The sequence below is a fragment of the Papaver somniferum genome, chromosome 2, assembly GCF_003573695.1.
Source record: "Papaver somniferum cultivar HN1 chromosome 2, ASM357369v1, whole genome shotgun sequence".
NCBI lineage: Eukaryota > Viridiplantae > Streptophyta > Magnoliopsida > Ranunculales > Papaveraceae > Papaver > Papaver somniferum.
Genome location: NC_039359.1, coordinates 155,255,916 through 155,279,624, shown reverse-complemented (window position 1 = coordinate 155,279,624; position 23,709 = coordinate 155,255,916). Strand labels below are relative to the sequence as shown.

At 34.8% G+C, this 23,709-nt stretch overlaps 1 protein-coding gene across 1 annotated transcript; it reads left to right on the top strand.

The window, feature by feature from the left end:
* Positions 1-17,513: 17,513 nt before the first annotated feature.
* On the top strand, positions 17,514-21,089 carry LOC113354152. The gene is made up of 6 exons (XM_026597579.1): positions 17,514-17,761; positions 17,839-18,028; positions 18,288-18,477; positions 19,164-19,367; positions 19,525-19,824; positions 19,917-21,089. Exons 1-6 carry the CDS (start codon positions 17,561-17,563, stop codon positions 20,836-20,838), a joined length of 2,007 nt encoding a protein of 668 aa, XP_026453364.1. The 5' UTR covers positions 17,514-17,560; the 3' UTR covers positions 20,839-21,089.
* Positions 21,090-23,709: the final 2,620 nt, after the last annotated feature.

Sequence of the window (23,709 nt, the reverse complement as noted above, 5' to 3'; positions counted from 1 at the left end):
CAAATTTGAAAGACAATTAGTAAAGAATTTGCAAGAAACAATGACAAAGCTGAAATAATCATCGAAAATATTTGGTAAACAAAAAAAGAAAAAATCCGCCATTATACCCACACTGCATATATTATGCTATTGTGACACATGAAAAGTTCAAATTCAAATACTGTTCACTTGTATCTATACGATGCTCTTAAGTTTTATATCGATAGATTAGTAGGATTGTAATTATATACTAAAACAAGAAATCGATTTATATTCAGGGTTTGACTCCTCTCGAAGGGGCTCTGCGAATTGGGCGAACTGAGTTAACTCAGTTTAAATTTTAAATTTTAAATCTTCATCTTGATTTATGACTTCAAATGGTTTTATGTTGATCTGTTTTTTATTCTCTACCTTCTAATATATGTTTTACGATCTTTTCTACTAGTTTTTTTTGACTTTGATTAGCTTGTAGAAGTAATTTAAGTTTTTGAATGGTTATTTTACATTTAAATTTATTCAAAATTTGAATAAACAAAACTAATGGGTTGCAAATCTTTCTTGTAGATTCTCTGTTGATCTCTGTGCTATTCAGTTTGTAAAAACCAGTCGTGGTTCAAGATCAAGTTTGGTCTCTTGAGTTATCGAAGTCGTGCTTGTTCTCCGACAGTTGTGTTGTTTTCAACATTATTGTGATTTAAAGTAGTTGAAGCTTGGTATTTCCATATCATCATATCTCGTCAGATCCTAACCTTCGATCATCTTGTCTAGATTCCTACGATGTTTAATCTTAATAATATCAATCAAAATCAGTAGATTATCCGAGTCAAACCGCTGGTTCATATCCAACGTAATCTTAGCAATAATCTTAGGAAATTTTGCCTCCTGAATAGTTTTCAAAAGTTGGTCAAAACTGTTACACCGAAAATCCTGTTTGACAGCCAAAAAAATCTTTATTTTGGTAAACAAAATATCCCAGAACATCTCGAACCTTTTTATAACCCGATAAGATATCCTCCTATCACTCAAAACCCTAGAAATATCTATCTTTATAAACTTCAAGGTAGAGATAAAGTTTGTAGAGGCAGTAAAATCTCGATCATGGATAATTTATCTTTGAAATTTCAAATTACAAATATTGAAGTTGGTTCTTCAAGAACTATTAGGAGAATTGTCACTTCAACTAAGGTGGCGAAAGATGCGGCATAGGAATTTTCCGACAGTTTACTAGGAAAGATCATCTCCAAAGATCCACTGAACCATGAAGAAGTCAAGAAAGAAGTAAATATCAGATGGACAAGCTATCGAAGATACCAAATGATATCTAAGGGAACTAACAGGGGTGTATTGGATCCAGATTTATATGAATAAAAATATATACTAGTTTACCTGAATCTAGTAGATTTATAATGTTTCTTAAAAGAATCCGTTAGATTCTTAAGGATATATAATTTGAATTATAATGGATTGAATTAGGATTAATTCAGATTTATAAAAGTTAAAGTGGATTACCAAATCGTAATATAGTTTAAAAAACAAAGATTATCCTGCTTCCCTTTCAAAAAAAAAACCATCAATAAGTGTTGTGGTGGTAGTGGTTTGTGTTTATGGTGGCGGTGTTGTGGTTGGTGGTTGTTGGTGGTGGTGCTGGTTGGTGTGTGGTGGTGATTATTGGTGGTCAGTGCTGGTGGTCATTGGTTGTTGTTGTTGAAGGTGGTGCTGGTTGGTGGTGGCGGTGGTGGGTGCTGGCGGTCTTTGGTGGTTTTTGTTGGGGGTGGTGGTGGTTAGTGGTGTATGGTGGTGATGGTGGTGGGCGATGGTGGTCAGTGGTGGTGGTGCTGGTTGGCGGCTTGTGGTCGTGGTCGATAGTGGTGCTGGTGGTTGGCGGTGGTGGAAAAAACATAACATGATGTGATTAAAAAAAACAAAAAAAAAACCAATAAATAAATAAATAATTTGTCCATAAGAATCCATGAAACTCTTATGGTTTTGGTTGAGATTGATACGAGATAATAAAACACATATTTTGACTACAAATATTCATAAGAATCCATACATATCTTGGCCCTTAGCTATCCAAAGAAATCTTAAATGAATTGAATACCTATGATAGTTGTGGAATCAAAATAAATCCTATTTGAATACCATGGATACCTTATGATTCCTTACATATCCTAATTGAATACCTAGAAGTTTTTAGGATTGTTAAATATCCATGTAAATCCTAATCCAATACACCCCTATAATTTGTTTCTTTTCAGATTTGAAAGGAAGAGTGCCCATGACAGTGTTATCTCAAATGGGCCATGGTTAATCAATGGTTATAATTGATTTTTGTTACATGTTGCAATACTCCTGTCATTACTTGTATAATTAGTAACCACTAGGCACTAGGTTGTTTCTTTGAAAATGCTCAAGATAAATGCCGTGTGGACGGAGATATAAACAGGTCTTGCACAACAACTCTGCCTCTGTATGCAGCTGGATGCCAAGAGCCAGTCAAGGGCTTCTAAAAAGTTGAATACACAATCATCATACAACCAAGCCCTCTGTTAGCAGAGGCAAGAATGTACTCTTCGCTAGTTTTGAAGTGAGGTTTGACAGAGACTAGGTAGTTTACTAGACATAAGATGCATGGAAGATAAAATTAATAATCTCGGGTGGATGTCAACATGTACAGACTTAAGAATACCTAACATATTGTTGCGGGATAATTTGTTTTTTGAGGTTCAAAAAACTTCTGAAAGAACACCAAAGAGCCTGTTGCTGAATAATTTGTTTTTTGAGGTTCAAAAGACTTTTGACTTTCAGCAGCAAAGAGATTGTTGTTTCTCTTTTATTCTCCTGAGTTTGTTTTTGCGGTAGCTGAATTTGTCTTTTGTTCTATTTTATTTTAGTTTATATGTATTGGGGACTCGTATTTGGGATGCATTCAGGCCTGGTTTCGATTGGGCCTGGTCAGGCGTCAACCTAGCAGTTTTAAACCTCAGAGACCCATAAGACCGCCAATCTTAAATTACATATATATGTTGAGGTTTTCGTATTTTATGTAAACCCCATTTCATTTTTTTTTCTTCCTTTTTTTGGATTTTCCTTTGCTCTGAAGATGATGAAGATGATGCAGATGGGCGCTCCTTCTTCTTATTCTTCATCTAGTTCATTGCTTTGGAGATTTGATGAATTGTCCACCGTTGATCAAGGCTGCAAAACTGCCAATATAGCAAAGGATATATGGTTAGAAATCTTTCTTTATCTCCCTCTAACTTCGATTTTCAAATTCAAGTGTGTTTCAAAAGTATGGTTTTCACTTCTATCTAACCCATATTTCATCGGCAAGTGGATTAAACACCACACTTCGAGAAAATCTGTCCCATGGGCTATATCTTACGAAATTATTCGTCAAGTCAAAACTCATGTGGATGGTGTCATTACTATCACAACATCGTATCCGATCACATCTCTAGGGGTAAATTTAGAAATCATGTCAACACATAATGGGTTATCTTTTAAGTTTTTAGCACCACCCTTACATGAAAGAGATGAGTAATTGCATGTTGTGGGTTCAAGTAATGGTTTGGTTCTGCTAACACCAACCTTACAGATTTAATCAGACTAAATATGTTGTATGTAATCCCCTCACTGAAAAAATGGGTAGCACTTCCACCACCACCCCAAGCTATCCTGTCTTTTTTTTTTTGTTTTTTTCCTTAAGGAACAAGAGTACCACTCCCAATTTTATATATTAGATAATAAGATTGTATACGTAAATCAAGTACATCGAAACTAAAATACATGATCAAATATAAAAATACAAAAGTATTAAATACATGTATTTTTACTGAGAAAATCGATTTAGTGATGATGTTTGAATACAAATTCCACCATTTGAATTTTTTTTCAATCTTTTTCATTGAAAAATATTTGTCTTATTCATTAAGACTGGATGCTCCTATGGAGGAGTAATCTGCACTATGCATCAGAATCACGATCCAATCAGGTATCCATGAATCTTCATAGACATGTAGATCTACGTCAAGCTATTGTAGATCGCCCTCGGAGATATAGTTGAAACGATTAATACATTCGATATAAATGCCTTCAAGCAGGCTATATGAAATTATTATGATAATATATAATAAGTAATATTGTCTAGAATAGATCATATACAATACTTTAAATAAAAACCGTGACAATCACCTAAATAGGGATTGTAATTTATTATAGATAATAATTCACAGATACTTAGATCTACCCGGTGAATCCGAGCAAATCTAGGTTGAGGATGAAACAGATAGAGGAGGAAGTTTTTTGAATTTTTTTCTTTGTTTTGGAAAAAAGGTTATTTGGAGAGCGGAGAGGTGTAAAGGGCAAGTTAGAAAAGATTAAGACAAACTATCGTGTCTTATGTGACTATGTCTTCTCTGGTATCTGAGTGCTTTCCATCCATACGTTACAAAGTTGTGCGCATCCCTAACTTTGGAATGAACACGAGAAATTTCATCCTTGAAATATTTTGTTATGATAAGAATGAATGGACGATCTGTGAAGTTTCATGCCCTGAAAATGTCAACTGGAGGTTATGCCAATATAATGAAAAAGCAAGTCATTATGAAAATTTGCTTTGAATTGGAAAGAAAAACAGAATAATGGCTTACGATCTTAACAAAAACAAAGGTAGGTTAATTAACTTGCCTGCAGAAGAGGTAGCGGGTGGTTATTCTTATTCGCATCTCAGTGGATGTGTTAACGTATCTGAAGGTTTGATCTGGGCCAGAGTAATGAGTTTCAGTTTAAGTGCTTGGGTGCTTAAGGAGAGCTGACAACTGTTGCAGGAAGATATACAGTTAAGTGATTTCTTTGTAAAGGTGATGAAACTGTGACATTTTTTCAGGTGCTTTATGTTTTGATCCGCTTGACAAAAATATTCTGATGATCGGTATTGGAAACCATATTTTGGCATACAACACTCAAACCGGAAACATAAAAAAGTTGTGGGGGCGCCATAATTCGTTCCCATGTGAAAGAGATGCAGTTGATATAATTGCCCGTCCAGTAATGCTTAAGTTGTGGCCAACATTAATTCCAATATCAATCCTTTTGGATTACCACATGAATTGATGTGGTAAATTATTGCTTACAATGTTAAAGAATTCTTTTTACTGAAGAGCTTCTTGTGTCTTTTTTACTGTCAGAGTTTTTTCTTCCTATTTTTTTCGCCTTTTATATTAACGTACTCTGCCCAGTGGTGGGAATCAATGTTTTTCATAATACTGCAGACCGTTAGTTAGTGTTTTTGCAAGCAAGCTCATGCATGTTTATCAAAGAAAAATTAAAACATTGAAGGAAGGGTTACCAAACAGTAAAGATTAATCCCAACCTCATGCATGTTACGAAAAACCACCACGTACTCAAGATTGCCAGGATATCCAAAACAACAACTATACGCACTGTACTTAGCCCATCTATGTAACGGTGCGTGACATTTATCTTCGATAATTTTATGAGCTTTGGTTTCCGAGCATTTACTTAAAGACGGAAAAAATTCAATATCCTCGCAACTCATTACACATGAACCTAAGAACCCATCTGTTCGATTCTACCGCAAACATTTTGAACAAAATTTCGAAACAAGAATTGGTATGAAGGTTAAAGTCAAGAAGATATAAGGATTCCATTAAACTTCACGAAATACATATGGATGAAAGAAGTTCCTCCTAATGTATCAATCCTACTAGTCATTACCCCTTCTAAAAAACTTGCACCGTAGAAGAATAACCATACCTGACATCATAATTGTGTGAAAAGGATGAAGAAGATGGAGTTCACATAATATTTCCTTGTGAATATACAAGAGAATTTTGGTTTGATTTTATAAAATCGTTTAAGATATCTATGGATGAAAAGGATGCATAATAATATATATTCTTTAAAACTGCGTACAAGCATACTCGCAAATTTTAATTTATTTTAATCATTCTAAAATATTAGTTGAATCAAATATTTAATAAGATAGCTAAGGTAAATGAGTTCATTGTGAAACTATGGTCATCGGCTCATTGGATTTCAAGTTAACTAAAAAGAATTATCTTATAAAAGAACTAATTTTTATTGGTTTACACTTTGTTTCTTAAGTTTTTCACTATATATATTTTAAAAGAACATTCGTCGTGACACACAGACTATCAAAATATCAATATTAATCACAGTTTAACAATGATTTAAAAAAAATCCAAGAAAACACCATCTTGACTGTACTGATAAAACACACAGAATATTAAAATCGCCTATTCTTGTAATACCAACATCATCATTAATAACAGGATTCAAAAGAAATAAAATACCATTTGTTATTTTGTTTCCACCGAGTATGCCATTAAACAAGAAATATTGATAACAATTTTAGATCTAAGCTTCAGAATGTCGCGTATGCCAATTGATTACAGAGTCTCTTTATATGTCTTTAAAATTTTGTATTATTTATATTGACATCATTGGTTTTCTTTTATCATGTTGGTTGGTAAAAAGTAAATAATTTTTGTAGGATTTGTGTATACCTCGTTCTTCCATGATTTTTCTGTTAATAATCAATAATCAACATATATTTTCAAAAAAAAATATAATAACAATTGACAAGACATATAATATTGCACTAATAGACTTAATTATGATAATGTATTTTATGAATTAAAAACTCAATTGTGTGAAAGACATATTCAACATATAAATGTGATCGTTTTCTTTGAACAAAAACACCTTCTTAATTCGAACAACAAACTCATATTAACTTATTGTAAATTTTAACAAAAAAAATAAGTCAAAAAATAAACAGAATGAAAAATATACCTTGCACTGGACATTGTCTCTTCTTTGGGACTTAATATAAGGTAAGTTTTTTCTGTCACCCAAATTTCTCATCAACGCGGGTAAGATCCATACATTAAGGTCTTCCTCCATTGTGTCAAACAAAAAACTACCTCACGTGATTTTCATTTTATTGATCTTCCGATTCGAATCATGCTTTAACAATAAGTTGTTCATAAATGTTTTGAAGGAAAGTTCAATTAGGAAATCAGTGTGAGTGATCACCGTGTTTGGCACATATCTCCACACTTGCACCCACCTTTTAGAGACTAAGATAGTTGTAACAATGGACTTTATGTCTAGAAAAGAGAGTATATGATTGTACAATCATTCTCCCGTGGAGTTTATGATTGTACAATCATTCTCCTGTGTTCAAAATGACGTCGTTATCCATTTCTAACTAGATAAATCCAACATAGCCATAATTAGAGACACAAAATAAACCATGATTAAACAACCAAAAAAAAATCTAAGAAAACCATAAATCAAATTCGCATCTGGATATATTCTCATTCTGAGTATGAACACTTAGTTATTAAACATAGGTCGACCTATTAATTACACACGAATCTAAACATGAACTGATATATTCAGAATGGCATAACAAAACCATACATCTAAAAAAAAAACAAAAAAAAACAAAAAAAAAATCCAATTCATTTTTTAAACAATATATTATTACGTCAAGTAGAAATTCTAAATCATATAAAAACTGAAATCATGTCCATCAAGAAGTAACATGTAACTATCAAGATACAGAAACATGAACAAAATCTAAACATCTAGCTAGCTTATTTATCAACATTACTACAACTATGAAGTATTATCAACAAAATTTAGCATCTGCGCACGAATAATCTAAATCCACATGATCAACAATAGTACCTAAAAAATCAATTCAATATCTAGAATATCAACACCTAAATCATGAAATAGTTGTAATCAACTATCAAGAAATTTGCATCAAACTATAAAGAAGTGAAAAAAAGAAACAAAATCTAAATATCAAGCGAATCTATCAACATCACTACGATTACAATATCAAGTATAACCAACAAAATAAAACATCTAAGTATAAACAACCAAATCCACATTATCAAGAACATGACCTAATTTACCAATTACTTACAGAGGCCATGAATGCTTGGATATGCGTTCTGGATGAGCAGGATTCTTTCTTCTTTGAGATAAACAGGGGAGAGATGGAGAGAGATGAGCAGGGTTTCAAGAAAGATTAACCAAAACTTCTTAGAAATGCAGTAGACTGATCAGCATCTCTTTATCGAGGAAAAACAAGTAACAAACGCTCGATGCGTGAAAATCGGGTAACGATGTCGCTGGTGGCGTTTGTTATTTTCCATTCGTTTTTTTCTTACATGAAGTAACTAACTCGACTTTGTTTTCACTATTATAGCTATACCTCTCACTGTTTGGGTGGAGTGGGGTCCAACACTATTTTTTTTCCTTTAGTTGGGTTATATGTTATAAAAAATGGATAAATTTTTCGTTCAAAAATAAATAAATTGACAATGGGTAAAATAAAAGAGAAAATAAAATGTAACTTTTGGTTCATGGAAAAACACATCCTAATCAATTTTATGGTATATATCATTTATCCAAAAATAGCGAACGCTTAGTTTCGGTACAACTAACTACTCTAAGAAATTTGGCTGGATTCAAGTGACCATTATAAGTGAAGGGACTAATAACTTAATTAATGGATTAAATTTTCGCACTTAAATAAATGTTTAATTGATGTTGAATTCTTTCAGAACTATTTTCAAGAGAAGACAATTTCAGATTTGTTAACTGACGAAAAAATAATCAAGAGTGTAATGGAAAATGAGGAAAGTGATGATGTCGAAGTTAAAGATGAACTTGTGGTTATAGAGCCACCGTTGCCTAAAGAATCTATCAAAGTTGTGGAGATATGAATCATGAAAAGATAACACGAAAAACTCTTCTAATGAAAGTAAAAGTTTCCCATGAAATTCAATGAGATATTATTTAAACAAAAAAACTTGTCATTATTGACCAATCTATGCCATAATTATCAAATCGGTAGAAGTAATTTGTATAAATTAAAGAGTTATTAATTTATATCACTTGAAACCCATAAAGAGTTCCAAAATTTTATTAATTTATAAATTATTAGCAAACTATTAACTTAACATTATTATCCCTAATTACGGACGAGGAAAGTTTATTCCTTTAACATGATTATTAATTTATCGCAAATGATGTTATAGTGAATTTACTGTAGTTTCATGCTTTAGGGGAAGTGAAGTCCAACACTCCTATTTTCTTTCTTTTTCTTTAGTTGGATCTATGTTATATAAAAAAATGGGTAAAACCAAAGAGTAAACAAAAGGTAACTTTTGTTTAATTAAAACTACAACCTAATCAATCTTTTTAATTTAATAGATAAACCAAAATCGCAAACGCTTATAGCTTTAGCACAACTAACTACGCAAGACGTCTGACTCGATTGAAGTGAATCTCTAGATAGTGAAGGCACTAGATACCTTAATTAACCAATGGATTAAATGATCGCAAATGAATATTGAATGTCGTCGAGTCATCCTTAAGTGAAGACAATTACGGATTTGTTGACCGGTGAGAAAATAATTAGGAGTATAATGGAAAAAGAGGAAAGTGATGAAGTGCAAGTTGAAGATGAACGTGTAATTGTAGAGACACCTTTATCGAAAGAAGGCATCAAAGCTGCAGAGATATTTATTGCATCATAAACGACAACACCAAAAACTCTTCTAATAAAAATTAAGAAACTCAACGGTCAAATTCAATGTGATATCATTTTTCAAAAATAAATAAATTCATGTTATCAATAACCAATCTATGTCATATTATCATCAATAGTTTGTATAGAGAGTTTTATCCATTTATAAAATTTAGCAAATTATTAGTTTAACAAGTTGTCTCGACTAAAGACTCGCAAAGTTTATTATTTTAGCGTGATTATCAATTTATGAAGGGTTGTTCTAGGGGTTTTATTTATAACAATTTAGTCTCATTAATTATATCCTCATTACTACTCTACTTTCAGATACGGGTTAATCGCACTCCTTGACGGGCCCCTTAAAAACATTATAGATAGAATTTGGGAGAATGACCTTCAATTGAGGTTGGAGGAATCATGTCATATGGCATTTTCCGGAGTAGAGTTGGTCCGTCGAATTATGATATTCTCCCCATGATCAATCATTGGAATAATTACCTTGGTGAGACCAATTTGCTTTTTGTGAAACGGGAAAAATTGGATGAATACAACTTTAGATGGAAGTTGTAACTTGTTAGATAGAGAACCAATCTTCTGATGAACTGGAAAAGGGAAATAATATATATTTATATGAGAGTTACAAGTTATTTCGCAAAGCCATAAAAGTTTGCATGTAGTGTTGTAACTTCAGATTGAACATATCGCCTACTCTAAGCGATCGATAGGTTGCAATCTTATCAACAAAAACTTCAATTCTTATCGACAAAACACTTCATCCTCATAGTCAAGTGATATTTGCTGGTATTAATTCATGCGGTGTAACAAATACTAAAAATAGATGAAACCAACACCCAGGTAGTCGCCACAATCTTAAATAAAAATGTAATGCACTCCCTTCATAACTTACTTTCATAACACTGAGTCTCCTAAGTTTGTGGAAACTTGACAAGAGGAGGAAGATTTGGTCCAATGCAGCGTGGAAACATCAAGTAGCATAAATAGGGTGATAAACGACATAACAGAGCTTATTATCATAGAAAGATTAGATCTAGTTCAATAAATTTCGGACTAGTGCATACAAAGATCAACATAATTTTTTTCTCCAATGTTGGACTTCTTCAAGGCCAATGTATTTTGAATTCTGTGCGAGGATTACTAACGACACAGAGGTAGTCAAATGAAAATTCGTTAGACTTTCATAGATTTTTTATTTGAGTGACTCCTAGAGATTCTCTGGAAATGTAGAGATTTCTAGTGATATTATGAGGGTACTAAGAAAGTCTTTGTGACTTACGAATACAAATCTAGTGTAGTTCTAGAGAGTATTTGTGATTTGTAGAGACACAAAAAATGTATAATATCTAACCAATAATTTTTTTTATCTACTAACTTTTTTTATTATGTAAGTTACAATATCGACAAAAGTACCATGAATAAATGGTAAAATACGTGTCGATTGTAAAAAAAAAAATTATATGTATCACACAATTTATGTCTTTTTTCTTATTTTTACATCGTTTTTTTCTAGCAACATCTTCTTATTTTGGCCATGACAGAGTATTATCACGCGAAACAAATAAAAGAGAATGAATGTATAGTTGATGTAAACAGTTATTAGAGAAGGCAGTGACTAAATACAACCTTCTTTTAGCTTAAATACAACCTTTTTTTTTTAAATTTAGAATTTTGATAACCATCATTAGTATGAGTAAACAAAACCCACGCCAAATGTTGAGGATAACTTGTTTTTATGATTCATTGATTTGTCCAAATAAATTTATCATAATTCCAAACCTCAAACCCTAATGGATAGAAAGAAGGAAAAAAAAACAAGATTTAGGGAAGTTCTTACGGTTAATTGAAATCCATGTTAATTAAGATGATGCTGTGATCAATGGAGAAGAAGGAATCTGACATATTAGATTGGGCATTATATAACTTAAAAAGCAAGTGATATATCATGAAAAGAGAAGATCATTCATATCCAATCGGATGCGCAAGTAGTCCATTATTAAGATACTGGTCAAGATCAGTAATAAATCACATACAACGATAAAAAATGAATTTCAAAAAAGATAATCAGGAAAAGTAGGTTCGCTTCTTCCCGGTGAGGCCATGACAAAAGCACCTATAAGAAGGTGAGTTTTCCTTGCCCAAAAGATAATCGGTTACAAATATTTTGGCTTTTAGGATTAGGTTGTATTTAACCAAAAGGAAGGTTGCATTTAGTCACTGCCTTAGAGAATAAATAAAAAGAAGATCTATCTGTGAAATTAATTCTTATGAAAAACAACCCAAAATTCAAAGTCTCCAAAAATCTCACCTACTTAGTTGAGATTCTTGTCATGCTTATTTTCTTATAAAGGTCTTTTGAAGTCTCGAAAATCTACAAACCAATGACTTATGAATATAAATCCAATAATAAAGGCGTTTGATTGACTCTTAAGAAATCTCAATCCAATAAGGCCAAGCATTATGGTTGGGAGTTTCGCTTATCTATAGCTTAAATGTATCCAAACGAAATGAGAGTGAAAAGTGCACCTCACTATGGGAGAGGAGCATCGCTTAGCCTATAGAGACGGAAATTGAGTTTATGTGCAAATAATGCAATACAAAAACTGAGTTTCCATTCAGGTGAAAGCGTGCACCTTGACCAAATGAAAACTGAGTTTCCGTATCCTGGCTTGATTGGGGTATACCCAAATTAGTTGGGGTATACTTAATAAGACAAAAGATAGGTTATTTCGAAGTAAAAGAAGCCACCCCTTAACCTTGTATTTTCTAAATGGCTAATATGCCCTTGTTTAATTAACACTAAAAATTCTGATTAGGTTAATTAATTGAGTTTAGATTAAAATTTTGAAACTATACCCAGATTGATTAAACCTTTAATATGTCTTATGAGTTCGATTTCGATCAAAAAATTTGGTTTTGAAAATGTGAAAGGTCGGAACGGTCGACGTTTGAATAAGGTGCCGACTATGTTCCGCCGTCATGGTCGACGTTTGAATAAGATATCGACTAAGTTTAGCCGGAATGGTCCGCGGATGAATAAATCGCGAACCCTTTTTAGGCCGGAATGGTCTTTGATTCGCACCGAGTTCACCCTTCCTTCCTTATCAAAGATTTTCTTGGTCCCAGATAATGTGTCCGTCAAATTCTCCAGATTAAACTTCTTGCTTAGATGATCGTCCTTCATCACAAGCATAGACTCCGTCTCAATCTGATTCCAACCGAACAATTTCTTGCTCAATTTGAAGATACCCTCCCAAGAAATTTTATTATCGAAGCCCTCATTGATTTCTTTTCCCTCAACCTCGAGGCCTAGAATTTGATGAGCATCATCGGGAGTTATCGCCATCTCACCGAATGGGAATAACATTGTATTAGTCTCTCCGTACAACCTCTCACAGAATGCAGATACGGTAACTCTATCATGCTCAATATTCGAACTCTCCACCGCAGGCCACACCCCGGAGTTCTTGACAATCACTTTCACCTCGTCACATTCATCCTCAAGATCCCAATTCTTAGTCACTGAATATGAAGCTTGGCGCCTCATGAGACAGATGGCATGTTTGTGATCCTAAATACCAAAAAAACAAAATGAAAAGAAATACCAACACTTGACACAAATTTAAGATAGATACACTTAAATAAAAAACAAAGATGGATTGAGATTACTTACGACAGTATTATGGATTTGACAAGCCCATGTGTCTTTGTATCCAAAAAGAACATCTCCACCATCTGCTGGGGTCCCCTTTGGAGGCTCATCTGGTTTCAATCTAACCATCAAGTGAGGGGGAGGGATATGGGAATCAGCTGGTTTAGTGATAACCCTCTTCTTCTTTCCGGTTTCAGTTGAAGTTGAAGCTTGGGTTTGTTGAACATTAGCTTGAGTTTGTTCTCCATCTCCTTATTCTTCTTCTTCTTCTTCTTCTTCTTCTTCCACTGCCTCTTCAACAATTTCATCTTCGATATCCTTATCTTTATGTCCATCATCATCATCATCATCATCATCATCATTACCTCCTCCAACATTAGGCATGTCTTGATCACCATCATCATCATCATTGTTACCTCCTCCAGCAGTCGGAGTCATCAACATCATCATCATCACCTCGTCTACCAGATGGAATTAATTGGTCTTCATTTAGAGTTTCATCCGAATCACTGGGTTCCGGTGTTGGTTGAGAATCATTCCGTTCACGGATCTAGATCGTTCCCGGCTCAACGAATACCCCTCGATGTGTTAAAGTCAAGAGTTTGTCGCCTACGCGAGGAGGTCTTGAAGGAGGAGTAACATTTTTCTTCTTTTCCTTAAGCGACCTAAACAAGAAAAATTTTAAAAAAAAATCAACAGTCTGTAGGGTCGACATAAGTAACAAATCCGGCGGACCAACAGTCGGAAGGGTCGACTAAACAATGCATGCCGACTAAACTGTAACCGGCAGGGTATTATTCAAATAACCTGCCGGATTATAACAAATATGAACACATTAGATACAAGGATTTTCCACATAATCAGTCGGTAAGGTCCATTACGCATACATTTCTGGCTAAAAAAAAGATGACATGGTTTTATCCAAATACCATTCCGGCTTTAGGCATCAGGAACCACTATTTTAAAAACAATCCGCCGCATGGTAAACAATTATAACAACCCAACTGTTGAAATTTTTTTCGCCGGCAAGGTATTTGGTTGAATAACTTGCCGACTCTGTAAAAATCAGTTACAGTTACTCATTAGCCGGCAAGATCTTCAACCTAATAGCTTGCCGGCCAACCCTAAATATGAAAAGTCGGCAAGGTCGTGGAACAAACACATTGCCGGCTGAATAACTGCCGATTCACAATTTTGTTTTTCCTGACCTAATTTGACATGCAAACATGAAATTGAAGTACTGGAGTGAGTTTCAGTAGGTCCTTACTTTCTTAATCGCGTCATTTCTTCGGTTTCAGCGGCGTTGATCTCTTCTTCTTCGACGGTTTTTTCTTCACTTTCCTTTGAACTAAATTTGCAAATCCAAGGTTAAATTCATTGAGCTTTCTGTTTGTTTGGTTCATCTTACTATCCCTCGGTGGTTCCACGGTTGAAGATTAATCGGAATTTTCGAATCGACGATTACGACGAATTAATCGACGAGTTTTGATGGTGGTGTGATGGAGAGCCGGTATGGTTGTGAAGGAGAAGAAGAAGAGAAGAAGGAAGATGAAATGAAAAGAATAAAACTGATTTAGGGTAATTAGAATTATAAAGGTTAAGGGTAGTATTGTAACTTCACCCATATTTGACCTCCCCTTAGTAAGGGCACTATGTCCACATAAATCTGGGTATACCCCAATTAATCTGGGTATACCCCAATCTCGCCAGGTTTCGTATTCAGGGTATAAGAAACGCGGGTTTGGTACTTCTCCTTCTTCACTCGCTCTTTATTTTCTCTTTCAACCCCCACAAATTTTCTTCCCCCTTTTGATATTGATGATGGTTTAGCTTGATTCATTGTTTGATATTAAAAGTGTTTGATCTATGCTCATATTTGGATTATTGCATTCTTCAATTTCGAATTGCATCCACAGAATCACCAAAGGTAAGTCATTCTAATTTTAGAGTTTCGAGTGAAATTTTATTTTGATAATTATGAAATTTTGATATTAAATTGATTATGTATGTTGTACATTAGTCAAATACAACATTATGACATATATATCGTTAAAAATCCATGATTATTACTTGCTTTGTAGTGTATTTCCTGATTAATTTTGAATGAAATGGTTATAATTACTATTTGTATTGATGTTGAATGTTGATTGAATTATATTTCACGTATGATATAGATAAATTGAAAATAATATAATTGTTGTTTGCAAAGGTTGTTGTGTTTAAAAAAAATGGAGAATAATATATAGTTTCATAGGATAAAATATATTGATACGACGTAAGTTTCAAAAATATATCTGTTAGTATTTAACATGGGCAAATTTAGAAAGTGACCAACTTCTAGACCCCTAATTAATAAACCGGCCAGTTTTTTGAGCTCTTATATAAACTATCCAAACTGTTAAGTTTTCCACCCGGACCTACCAAAATGGTCAACAACATTGAATTAGTCAATTTTTGGGGCTTAAATTACTAACCTATCCTTCACTGTTTCCTCCTCCATTAAGCTCATATTCTCTTTCTTTCTTGGTTGTTCTTATTTCTTACAGTAAAACTCTACCCAACAGCAACAACGACCATTTCTTCTTCTATGCTCCTCCAACTTGTTATTGATTATAACTCATCAGCCATGATTGATGGTAGCAGACTTTAAATAACCCTTCCCTCACGATTGATTCATATGGTGATGAAGACAACCAATCGACTGCGATGATGATGAGTAATGAACACAATAAATATATCTCCATCGAATATATTCATGGTTTATATGGATATTTCCTTTCATGTTGAGAGCTCACTTGTTCCTTTCATTTGGTTTATAAGTAAGTACTATGTTTAATTGAGATTAGGGTTTTGACAGAATTTTAAAATTGTTGTCTGTAAATCCTCTCAATTTGAGGTTGTGGAGTCTATTTAAATCACCTTGTTCATATTTTTATAAACATCAATCGATTAATGAAGGTTTGTAAATTTCAATTTAAAGATTTTCCTAGATTTTAACTCTTAAAGTATTTGGGGATTTTATGATATACCCATTTCTTTTGTAAATTCATGAAATGGGTATTTGTTATTTTACATGAATTGGCAATTCTTCATTTTTAATTCTTTGTTTTGGTTATAGTCATTTTTAAATTAGATATCGTAAACCTATATCTTCATGTCACACAGTTGCAACAACATCAATTATTCCTGTCTTTTCTAGACGGTAAAAGCAACCCACTCTCACTTGATTCGATCTTATGCTTTACTATTGGTTAATGGTAGTGAATGGTTTAAATTCAATGAACATTGAGTATTTGATTGTTTAGGAGATTGAGTTTGTGTTAGATATGGATTCAATGCAGGGAAGGAGATATGGAAATGTTTACAAATCAGTCACACGCCTATCCCTTGCTTACTACTTTCACACCCTCAACATGTTTGTAGAAATGTCTAAATGATGTTCTTCACCTGGTCTAAGTCACTGAGTCGAGTCGAGTCAGCCCATGAGAAGGCTGTTAATGTATTTTACTACGTAGGATAACTTCCACTTCTGCAGTTAACTTCTGTTACCCGTTTTTTTGAAAAAAACGGGATGTAAAATGTCAAACTCGGACTTTTTATATAAAGATTCGAAAAAACGGCCACTTTCTTAATTACACTTCAAAAACTTGGACACTTTATTAAAAAGCCCATTTAACATCAAATATATACCCAACCATTCCATTCGAAAGATATATTCGAGATAAGAGGGAGAAGGAGAGGTTAAGAAAATCTTTTTGAAAATTAGATTTACAAATTCTTGTATTCAAAACAGTGATTTGAAAGATAATTTCGAGGAATATAAGTCTTCGATCTCCATAGCGATACGATAACGAGTCATTTGTGAAAAGGAAAACTTTTAAAAGTTAGATCGGAAAAGTGGTTACGTGTTCGGTTAGGTAAACAGAAGTACAAATAGCAGAACATCCCCTTTAATTTCTATTTGTTTAACAGGTTTAGGTTCGGTTAGAAAATTAGAAGATTCGACAAGGAATCTTTGTTCAAATAAGCAGAACATCCATTTACAAAAAGTTCGGTTTGGGAATAGAAAGTTATGCCCAAAAAAAGGAGGGGTAAATCCCATAGTGCGTCCATACGGCAAACCCCATGGTCTGCCTCACCCGTAGGAACCGGCCTACAGTTGACCCTATCAGCATACTACGAGGTCATGCGTTCGAACCCCAGTACCATTGTATTTTTCTAGGTTTCAACTTTTTTACATTGAGCTTCATTAGACATTTAGTAGTCTGCTTTCTCCTTCAAACGAACATTTGGCGGGTACATTTCTCTAGTCGAAGATGAGCAGAGTAGAAGAAATCACAGCAATTTTAACCGAAATTGCTTGCCATTTACAATCTCAACAACAAGATTCGACTACCAATTTAACACACACCATATCATCATTGAATCGAAGTCTAAACCTAAATAATAATGAAGGAGAATCCAGGGTTAGGGTTTTGGAAACTACCCTTTCTTTGATGTGTTTCAAAACGCCCCAGGTATGTTTTATTTTTCAAATTTTAGTACTTATTTTTCACTAATTGGTGGTTTTAAATTCTGGGTTTTTGTTTTTCAGGTGTTTAATTTGATGGTGGAAGATCTAGTACAGACGATTGTCACGGTTTTGAAGTCATCGATTATGTGTAAAGTTTTGCGTTTTCAGAAAGAGGAGTTTCTACAGATTGGGAGTTCGATATCGAGGTTTGATTGCGAAGAGTTGGTTAAATCATGTCTGGATATTATTGGGAGACTAGAAGAACATCATGGTATGTGCTATTTATGAGGTATTTTCTGCAATTTTGTTCTTTTGCTAAATGTGAATGTTTGTGATGCTTTGATTTCAATAGTCGCTACCGATAAATCATGCTTGATTCATGTAGTGGTTAGTGTAAGGAACTTTCGTAGTTAGCCTGGAATTTCTAAGCTTTCTCGCGGTTGATGTGCAATGCTAGGTGTATCTATAGCATTTCCTCTAGCTGTCTGGATAGAAATAAGAACCATTTCTGTGGTGTGTCATGTTTGCAGGAACCCTTTCACATATGTTGTTTCGTGCTGTGCTGAGAGTGACAGCGTCAGCTTCTTCTCATCAGATCTTGTCTCCATTTCCATATATCCGGAGCATTCAGCAATGTCACCAGAAAAACACTTCTTTCTCCAAACTACATTCTCTTATGCCGGAAGAGATCTCTATCAGCGACAGCGATATACCTCCAAGGTATGCCTAAGTTTAGTATTCACGAGTCCATTTTAATTTCATCTATGGTAAGCGATGGTGTGGATTTCGTGTCAGTGGATATACCAGTTGTCAAACATGCTCTTTGTGATTTGTATATCCTTGTACATGTTATTCGGGATTGTTTTCCTTTTGGGTAATTTGGTGTACTTTTCTTGTCCATAAAGGTCAACTTGGTGATCATTTTGAAATCTTCGATAAAATTATTGGTCATGAGCCAATATGTGATGCTTGCATAGATTCTATGGCTTATCGTCTATAGTGCCTCCTGCACAATTGTGATCCTGTTTGTAGCATCAGCTGGGCTCGTAGGTTTTGTCATTCAAATTCCTAATTTTTGAAATATACATGTTCTTGATTTGTTTAGTATCAGCGCTCTCCAGTTTCCTGTCCTCTTTTAGTAACTTGTATCATTTCAAATGCACAACAAAAATGTGTATTCGAAGTGCTTAGCTTTTTTGCTGGGAATTTTTTCTTATGGTCCTAAATCAGAGGATTCAATGCGTTTGTGAACCCTCGAAAATATTGAATCAGGTTGAGAAGATTCGTACGTCCATCTTCTAAAAATATTTGCTGTACTTTGTTTTGACACATGTTGTCCTTTTGTATCTTTCAGTATTTGTATTTGAAACTTATGAAGTTGGATATCTTTTTCTTGAACATTTCAGGTTACTCGTGTGGTATCTTGATCCATTGACTTTAAAACATGATATCTCAAGTATCCTGTCCGAGTCTTCAACGAGGCCGTTCCTTTGTTTGAAAAAAGAAATGCATGAAAGAATGAGATGGCGTTCAATAGTCCTATCTTTGGTTCTTTCTCCTACTATATTTATTCATACAAGAGCCTTATTGCACAACTGGTTTTTGGTGACGTAAGTTCCAACTATATCCTTTTTGGTTTACTATGTGGTCCAGCGCGCTTGGGGAAACTACAACTTATATAGTTAATCATTCTTTGTTACAAGAAGCACTCTCTTTTGTGTACTCATTAATAGATTCAGTTACTCACCAAGCAGCTACTTTGCGCAGGGGCTTGACTTCCGTTCTACAGCTTCAAATCGTAGTAGTCTTGTCAGTGTTAGATGTACTTGCGCAGCCAATAAGGTGGGGACTGACAATGGAAATGGGTTCTAAGCTGCCTTTTTCTCAGGCTTATTTTCCAAATAAACAACCTCTGTTGCTGATGCTAGCTGGACCGGTGTCATGCAAAACTTTTCTAGAGTTGGTTCACTTTATTAAAGAACTGATACTTCAGGGTGATGACCATTCTGACCTAGTTTCAAAGCGAAGTTCAATTAAAGCAAGAATGATAGATCACAAATCTACATGGTAACTCTCTTCATTAATCTGAATAACTACTCGCTGATTCTGAACTATTATGATCGGAACAACAATGTATTTGATTAAATGAGGTATTGCAGGGCACTATTGATGAATTTTCCGGTTTGGTTCTACTTCTCGGCTTCCTTGTTATTCACTGGAAGAAACTGCACAATAGGTGCAGTTAAAGCTCAACTGCACGACTTAGAGAAGATTCGCGATGCAGCTTCAAGGTATCTGACATGGATTCTCAGCCCAACTAATGAATACCTTTCTGATTTGCTCCTTAATTTTTTCACGGAAAAATCAAGATCTTTTGAAAAACACGGGCTAGATACACACAATGTTAATGCCAGTGTCAGGAGAAAACTTGGGAAACTAAAAGTTCGTGAAAACAAGGATGCTATGGCATCCAAAGAGTATGATGGTCATGCAATGAGACTCTGGCTTAATGAATTCCATGATTGTCATGAAACCTTCTGCAAAAGAGCTGTCAATGATAGGGAATTGATTGGAGAAAAAACGCAGAAAGTTCTTGATCCTAGGCATAGTTTGTTATTCAGAAGGATTCCCTTGGGCATCTTTATTTGGGTTTCTGACATAAATGAAGAGGCATGCCAATGTCTTTTCCACTATGCTGCTTCAGGTTCAATCCTTCCGCATGATAACAAAAAGTCGGCTATGTTCTCTCGAAAAATTGATGAGAAAGAGGAGGCCATAGAAGCTGTCCGGCTTGTTTTTGATCTATTTGATGTTATTGAAGAAATGTCAGAATCGATATTCGATAAGGAAAGTGAAGGAGACGAATTTGTTTGCCGGTTGAAAGTAAAAGCTGTAAGGTTTTTGGTTACGTATATGGAAAAGCTTCTGAGCCTTCAAACTGATGACGCTGATGGGGCAATGTCGATGTTTACAGATCTTCAAAGGAGATTATCAATGTGGAAGCATCAACTCGGAAAGAATTTTCAGGTTTACGAAGATTTAGATGAAATTTGTAATGCATTGAATTTAAAACTAGCTTGAACATTTAGAAGCAGAAAGATGAGGAAGTTTTGGTAGAATTTTGTTTGCTTACATTTTGTCTAGGGAGAACATGATATTGGTGCAGGCGTACAGCCAATTTATGGCTCTCATCTGTTGCAAGTTGTAGCAAGTACCAAAGCCCATATCATATGAATTGGAATGGGACCCACACTCCAAGTTTCCTAAAATATGTCGCGTTACGACCGGGGCGTGGTGAGGCGGCCACCTTTAAAAGAGCATGCACTTTTGAACCTCGCACCACAATATTGCAGTTTTTTGCTTATTGTTTCATATTCTTTAAAGTTTTCCGCAGTTTTAAACCCTAACCTTCTGAGGTCAGAGTGTTCTTTCTGGGATTTTGCTTTACTCTGAAGAAGATGAAGGTGAGCGCTTCTTCTTCTTCTTCCTCCTCTAGTTCATTGCCATCAACTAATCAAGGTTGCAAAACTACGAATATAGGAGAGGATATCTGGTTTGAAATCTTTGTTTATCTCCCTCTAACTTTGATTTTCAAGTTCAAGTGTGTTTCGAAGATATGGTTATTACTTTTGTCTAAACCATATTTCATTAACAAATGGATTAAACACAACAACTCCAATAAATCTGTCCCATGGGCACTACTTTATGGTATTCGTTCATTCAAATTTAATGACCGGCCGGATGGTCAGCGGAAATTAAAATCCTCGACGTTCTCGACTTCAATTGCGTCTCTTGGGGTTGGGGTGAACTCGAAACTCATATCATCTCATGACGGATTGTTTTTCAAGTTTTTACCATCGCAGTTATGTGAAAGGAATGAAAAGTTGCATGTTGAGGGTTCTAGTAATGGGTTGGTTCTGTTAGCAGCAACCTCACAGAATCATACTAGATATTTTGTATGTAATCCCCTCACCCAGAAATGGGATTCACTTCCACCACCATCCCAACCTTTTGTGTCTCGTGCGACTATGACTGGTTTTATATGTGAGTGCTTACCATTTACATGTTATAAAGTTGTGCGCATCCCTACATACGGACATAGCAAGATAAAGCTTAGCATTGATATATTTTCTTCTGATAAGAACGAATGGACGACCTGTCAAGTTTCATGCCCTGAAGATTTCACTTGGAGCTGCAACGGTTTGGTTTGCCATAATGGGGATTTGCTTTGGATTAAAAATCAAAACAGAATTCTGGCGTACAATCTTAACATAAACGAATGTAGGTTGATTGACTTGCCGCCGAAGAGATGGGTTATTTACTTAAGAGACAATGGCTTTACATGTCTGAAGGTTTGATTTGTTGCGCTAGAGTTCGGAAGAAGAAAAGATCGAGTTGCAGTTTGAGTGTTTGGGTGCTTACTGAGAACTGGCAATTGTTGCATAAAGATTTACAGTTAAATGATATTTTTAAAAAGGTGAATTCGGAGTTGTTTTCCTTAGCTTTTGATCCAGTAGACATGAATGTTATTATTGTCTGTTTCGAAAACTGCATTTGGGAATGCAACATTCGAACAAGAAAATTAGAAAAGCTTTGCGAGATTCCATGTAGAAAAAGAGGTGAGATCACTGAAAGCGATACAATTGCTCACCCAATAGTGCTAAAGCTTTTGCCAACAATAGTTCCAGCACCAGCCCTCTTGGAAAACCACATGATTTGATCTTGGCAAGTACTAAGTAATATTTCCTACAAAGTGTAGACTTTTTACCTTGAAGAGCTTCGTGTTTTTTTCCTTCATATATATGTACTGTTTGAGTCATCTAGTTGGTTACTTTATTCTTGCGAACATTATATATATACCACGTTCCCGGATTCTCCTCTTATATATGTTGTGCTTCAAACCCTCTTCCAGATGCGCATTAATGCTATTTTTGTTTTCACCTAGCTCAATAATGGCTAACCAGATATATCAAAAGTACGTGCTAATTAAACGAAAGAGGCCATGCACTCAAGTTTTCATACGGATGCGGTTATAGCTAGTCGCCCACTTGTTTACTATGTTCCACTATTTCATACATCAATATTCTTCTCGCCGTAGTAATATATAAATGTTCAGCATCCATTGAACTTTTGCCTTCGCAAGTCCAGAGTATTTTGTCGTGTAATTTTGACAGATGACGAGTCGATCGATATGCATGGTAAACCATAAACTGAGGATTGAAAAGGCTTATTTATTGTTTTAGGCTTTTAATATAGTTTTTTGTTTCTTCCCTACTAGCCTACTAAATGTTACGATTATAGGTACAAAAGGCTTGAATAAGATGCATATGATGAGGCAATTGAGGAATCCACGATGAATTCCTTTTCTACTTTGTCCCAGAGCTTCACCGACCAGTAAAAAAAGAAAAGGAGAGATTGGATCTCCCTTGACGATTTTTTTTTTAGTTTCCAACTTACATGGTCAAATGCCTAGTCATAATCAACTTTGCAGCAAAGACCAGGAATTTTGCTTAATGAAAGCCAAATGTTGACTGGAAATGACATGAGGTAAGGCCAATTTAAGTCCTGCATGAACTTTAGCTAAGATTTTGTAGACTCCATTGATGAGACTTACAGGCCTTAGATCCTCATTCGAGCAATATTGAAGGTATCCTTCAATCTCCAATCCAAGAATCTTTTACTTAGCAATGAATTTTTGGACCAAGTTTATAAAAAACGGCAACAGCATCTGAAAGGCCGAGGTGAAGCAAAATGCCACCAGCCTACAAGCACCAGAAAGGAAAAGGTAGAGAGAGGTGATTGGTGATATTGCCAACCACCGCCCTCCACGAAAGTGAAGGGAACCTACACCACAGCTCCTGTGTATGTAGTTCAGGACGGTGGTTGCTGGTGTTCAAGCTTATAAACCAGATTCAAGTCTCATTCCTAAGATTCTTCTATCTCCATGAGTTG

Bases quoted from the DNA above. Each gene is read 5' to 3' on its own strand.
- LOC113354152 (XM_026597579.1), top strand. From the start codon at position 17,561: ATGAGCAGAGTAGAAGAAATCACAGCAATTTTAACCGAAATTGCTTGC. The intron at 18,478-19,163 runs GTATGCCTAAGT...TGAACATTTCAG, and splicing joins GACAGCGATATACCTCCAAG to GTTACTCGTGTGGTATCTTG. The intron at 19,368-19,524 runs GTAAGTTCCAAC...TACTTTGCGCAG, and splicing joins CACAACTGGTTTTTGGTGAC to GGGCTTGACTTCCGTTCTAC.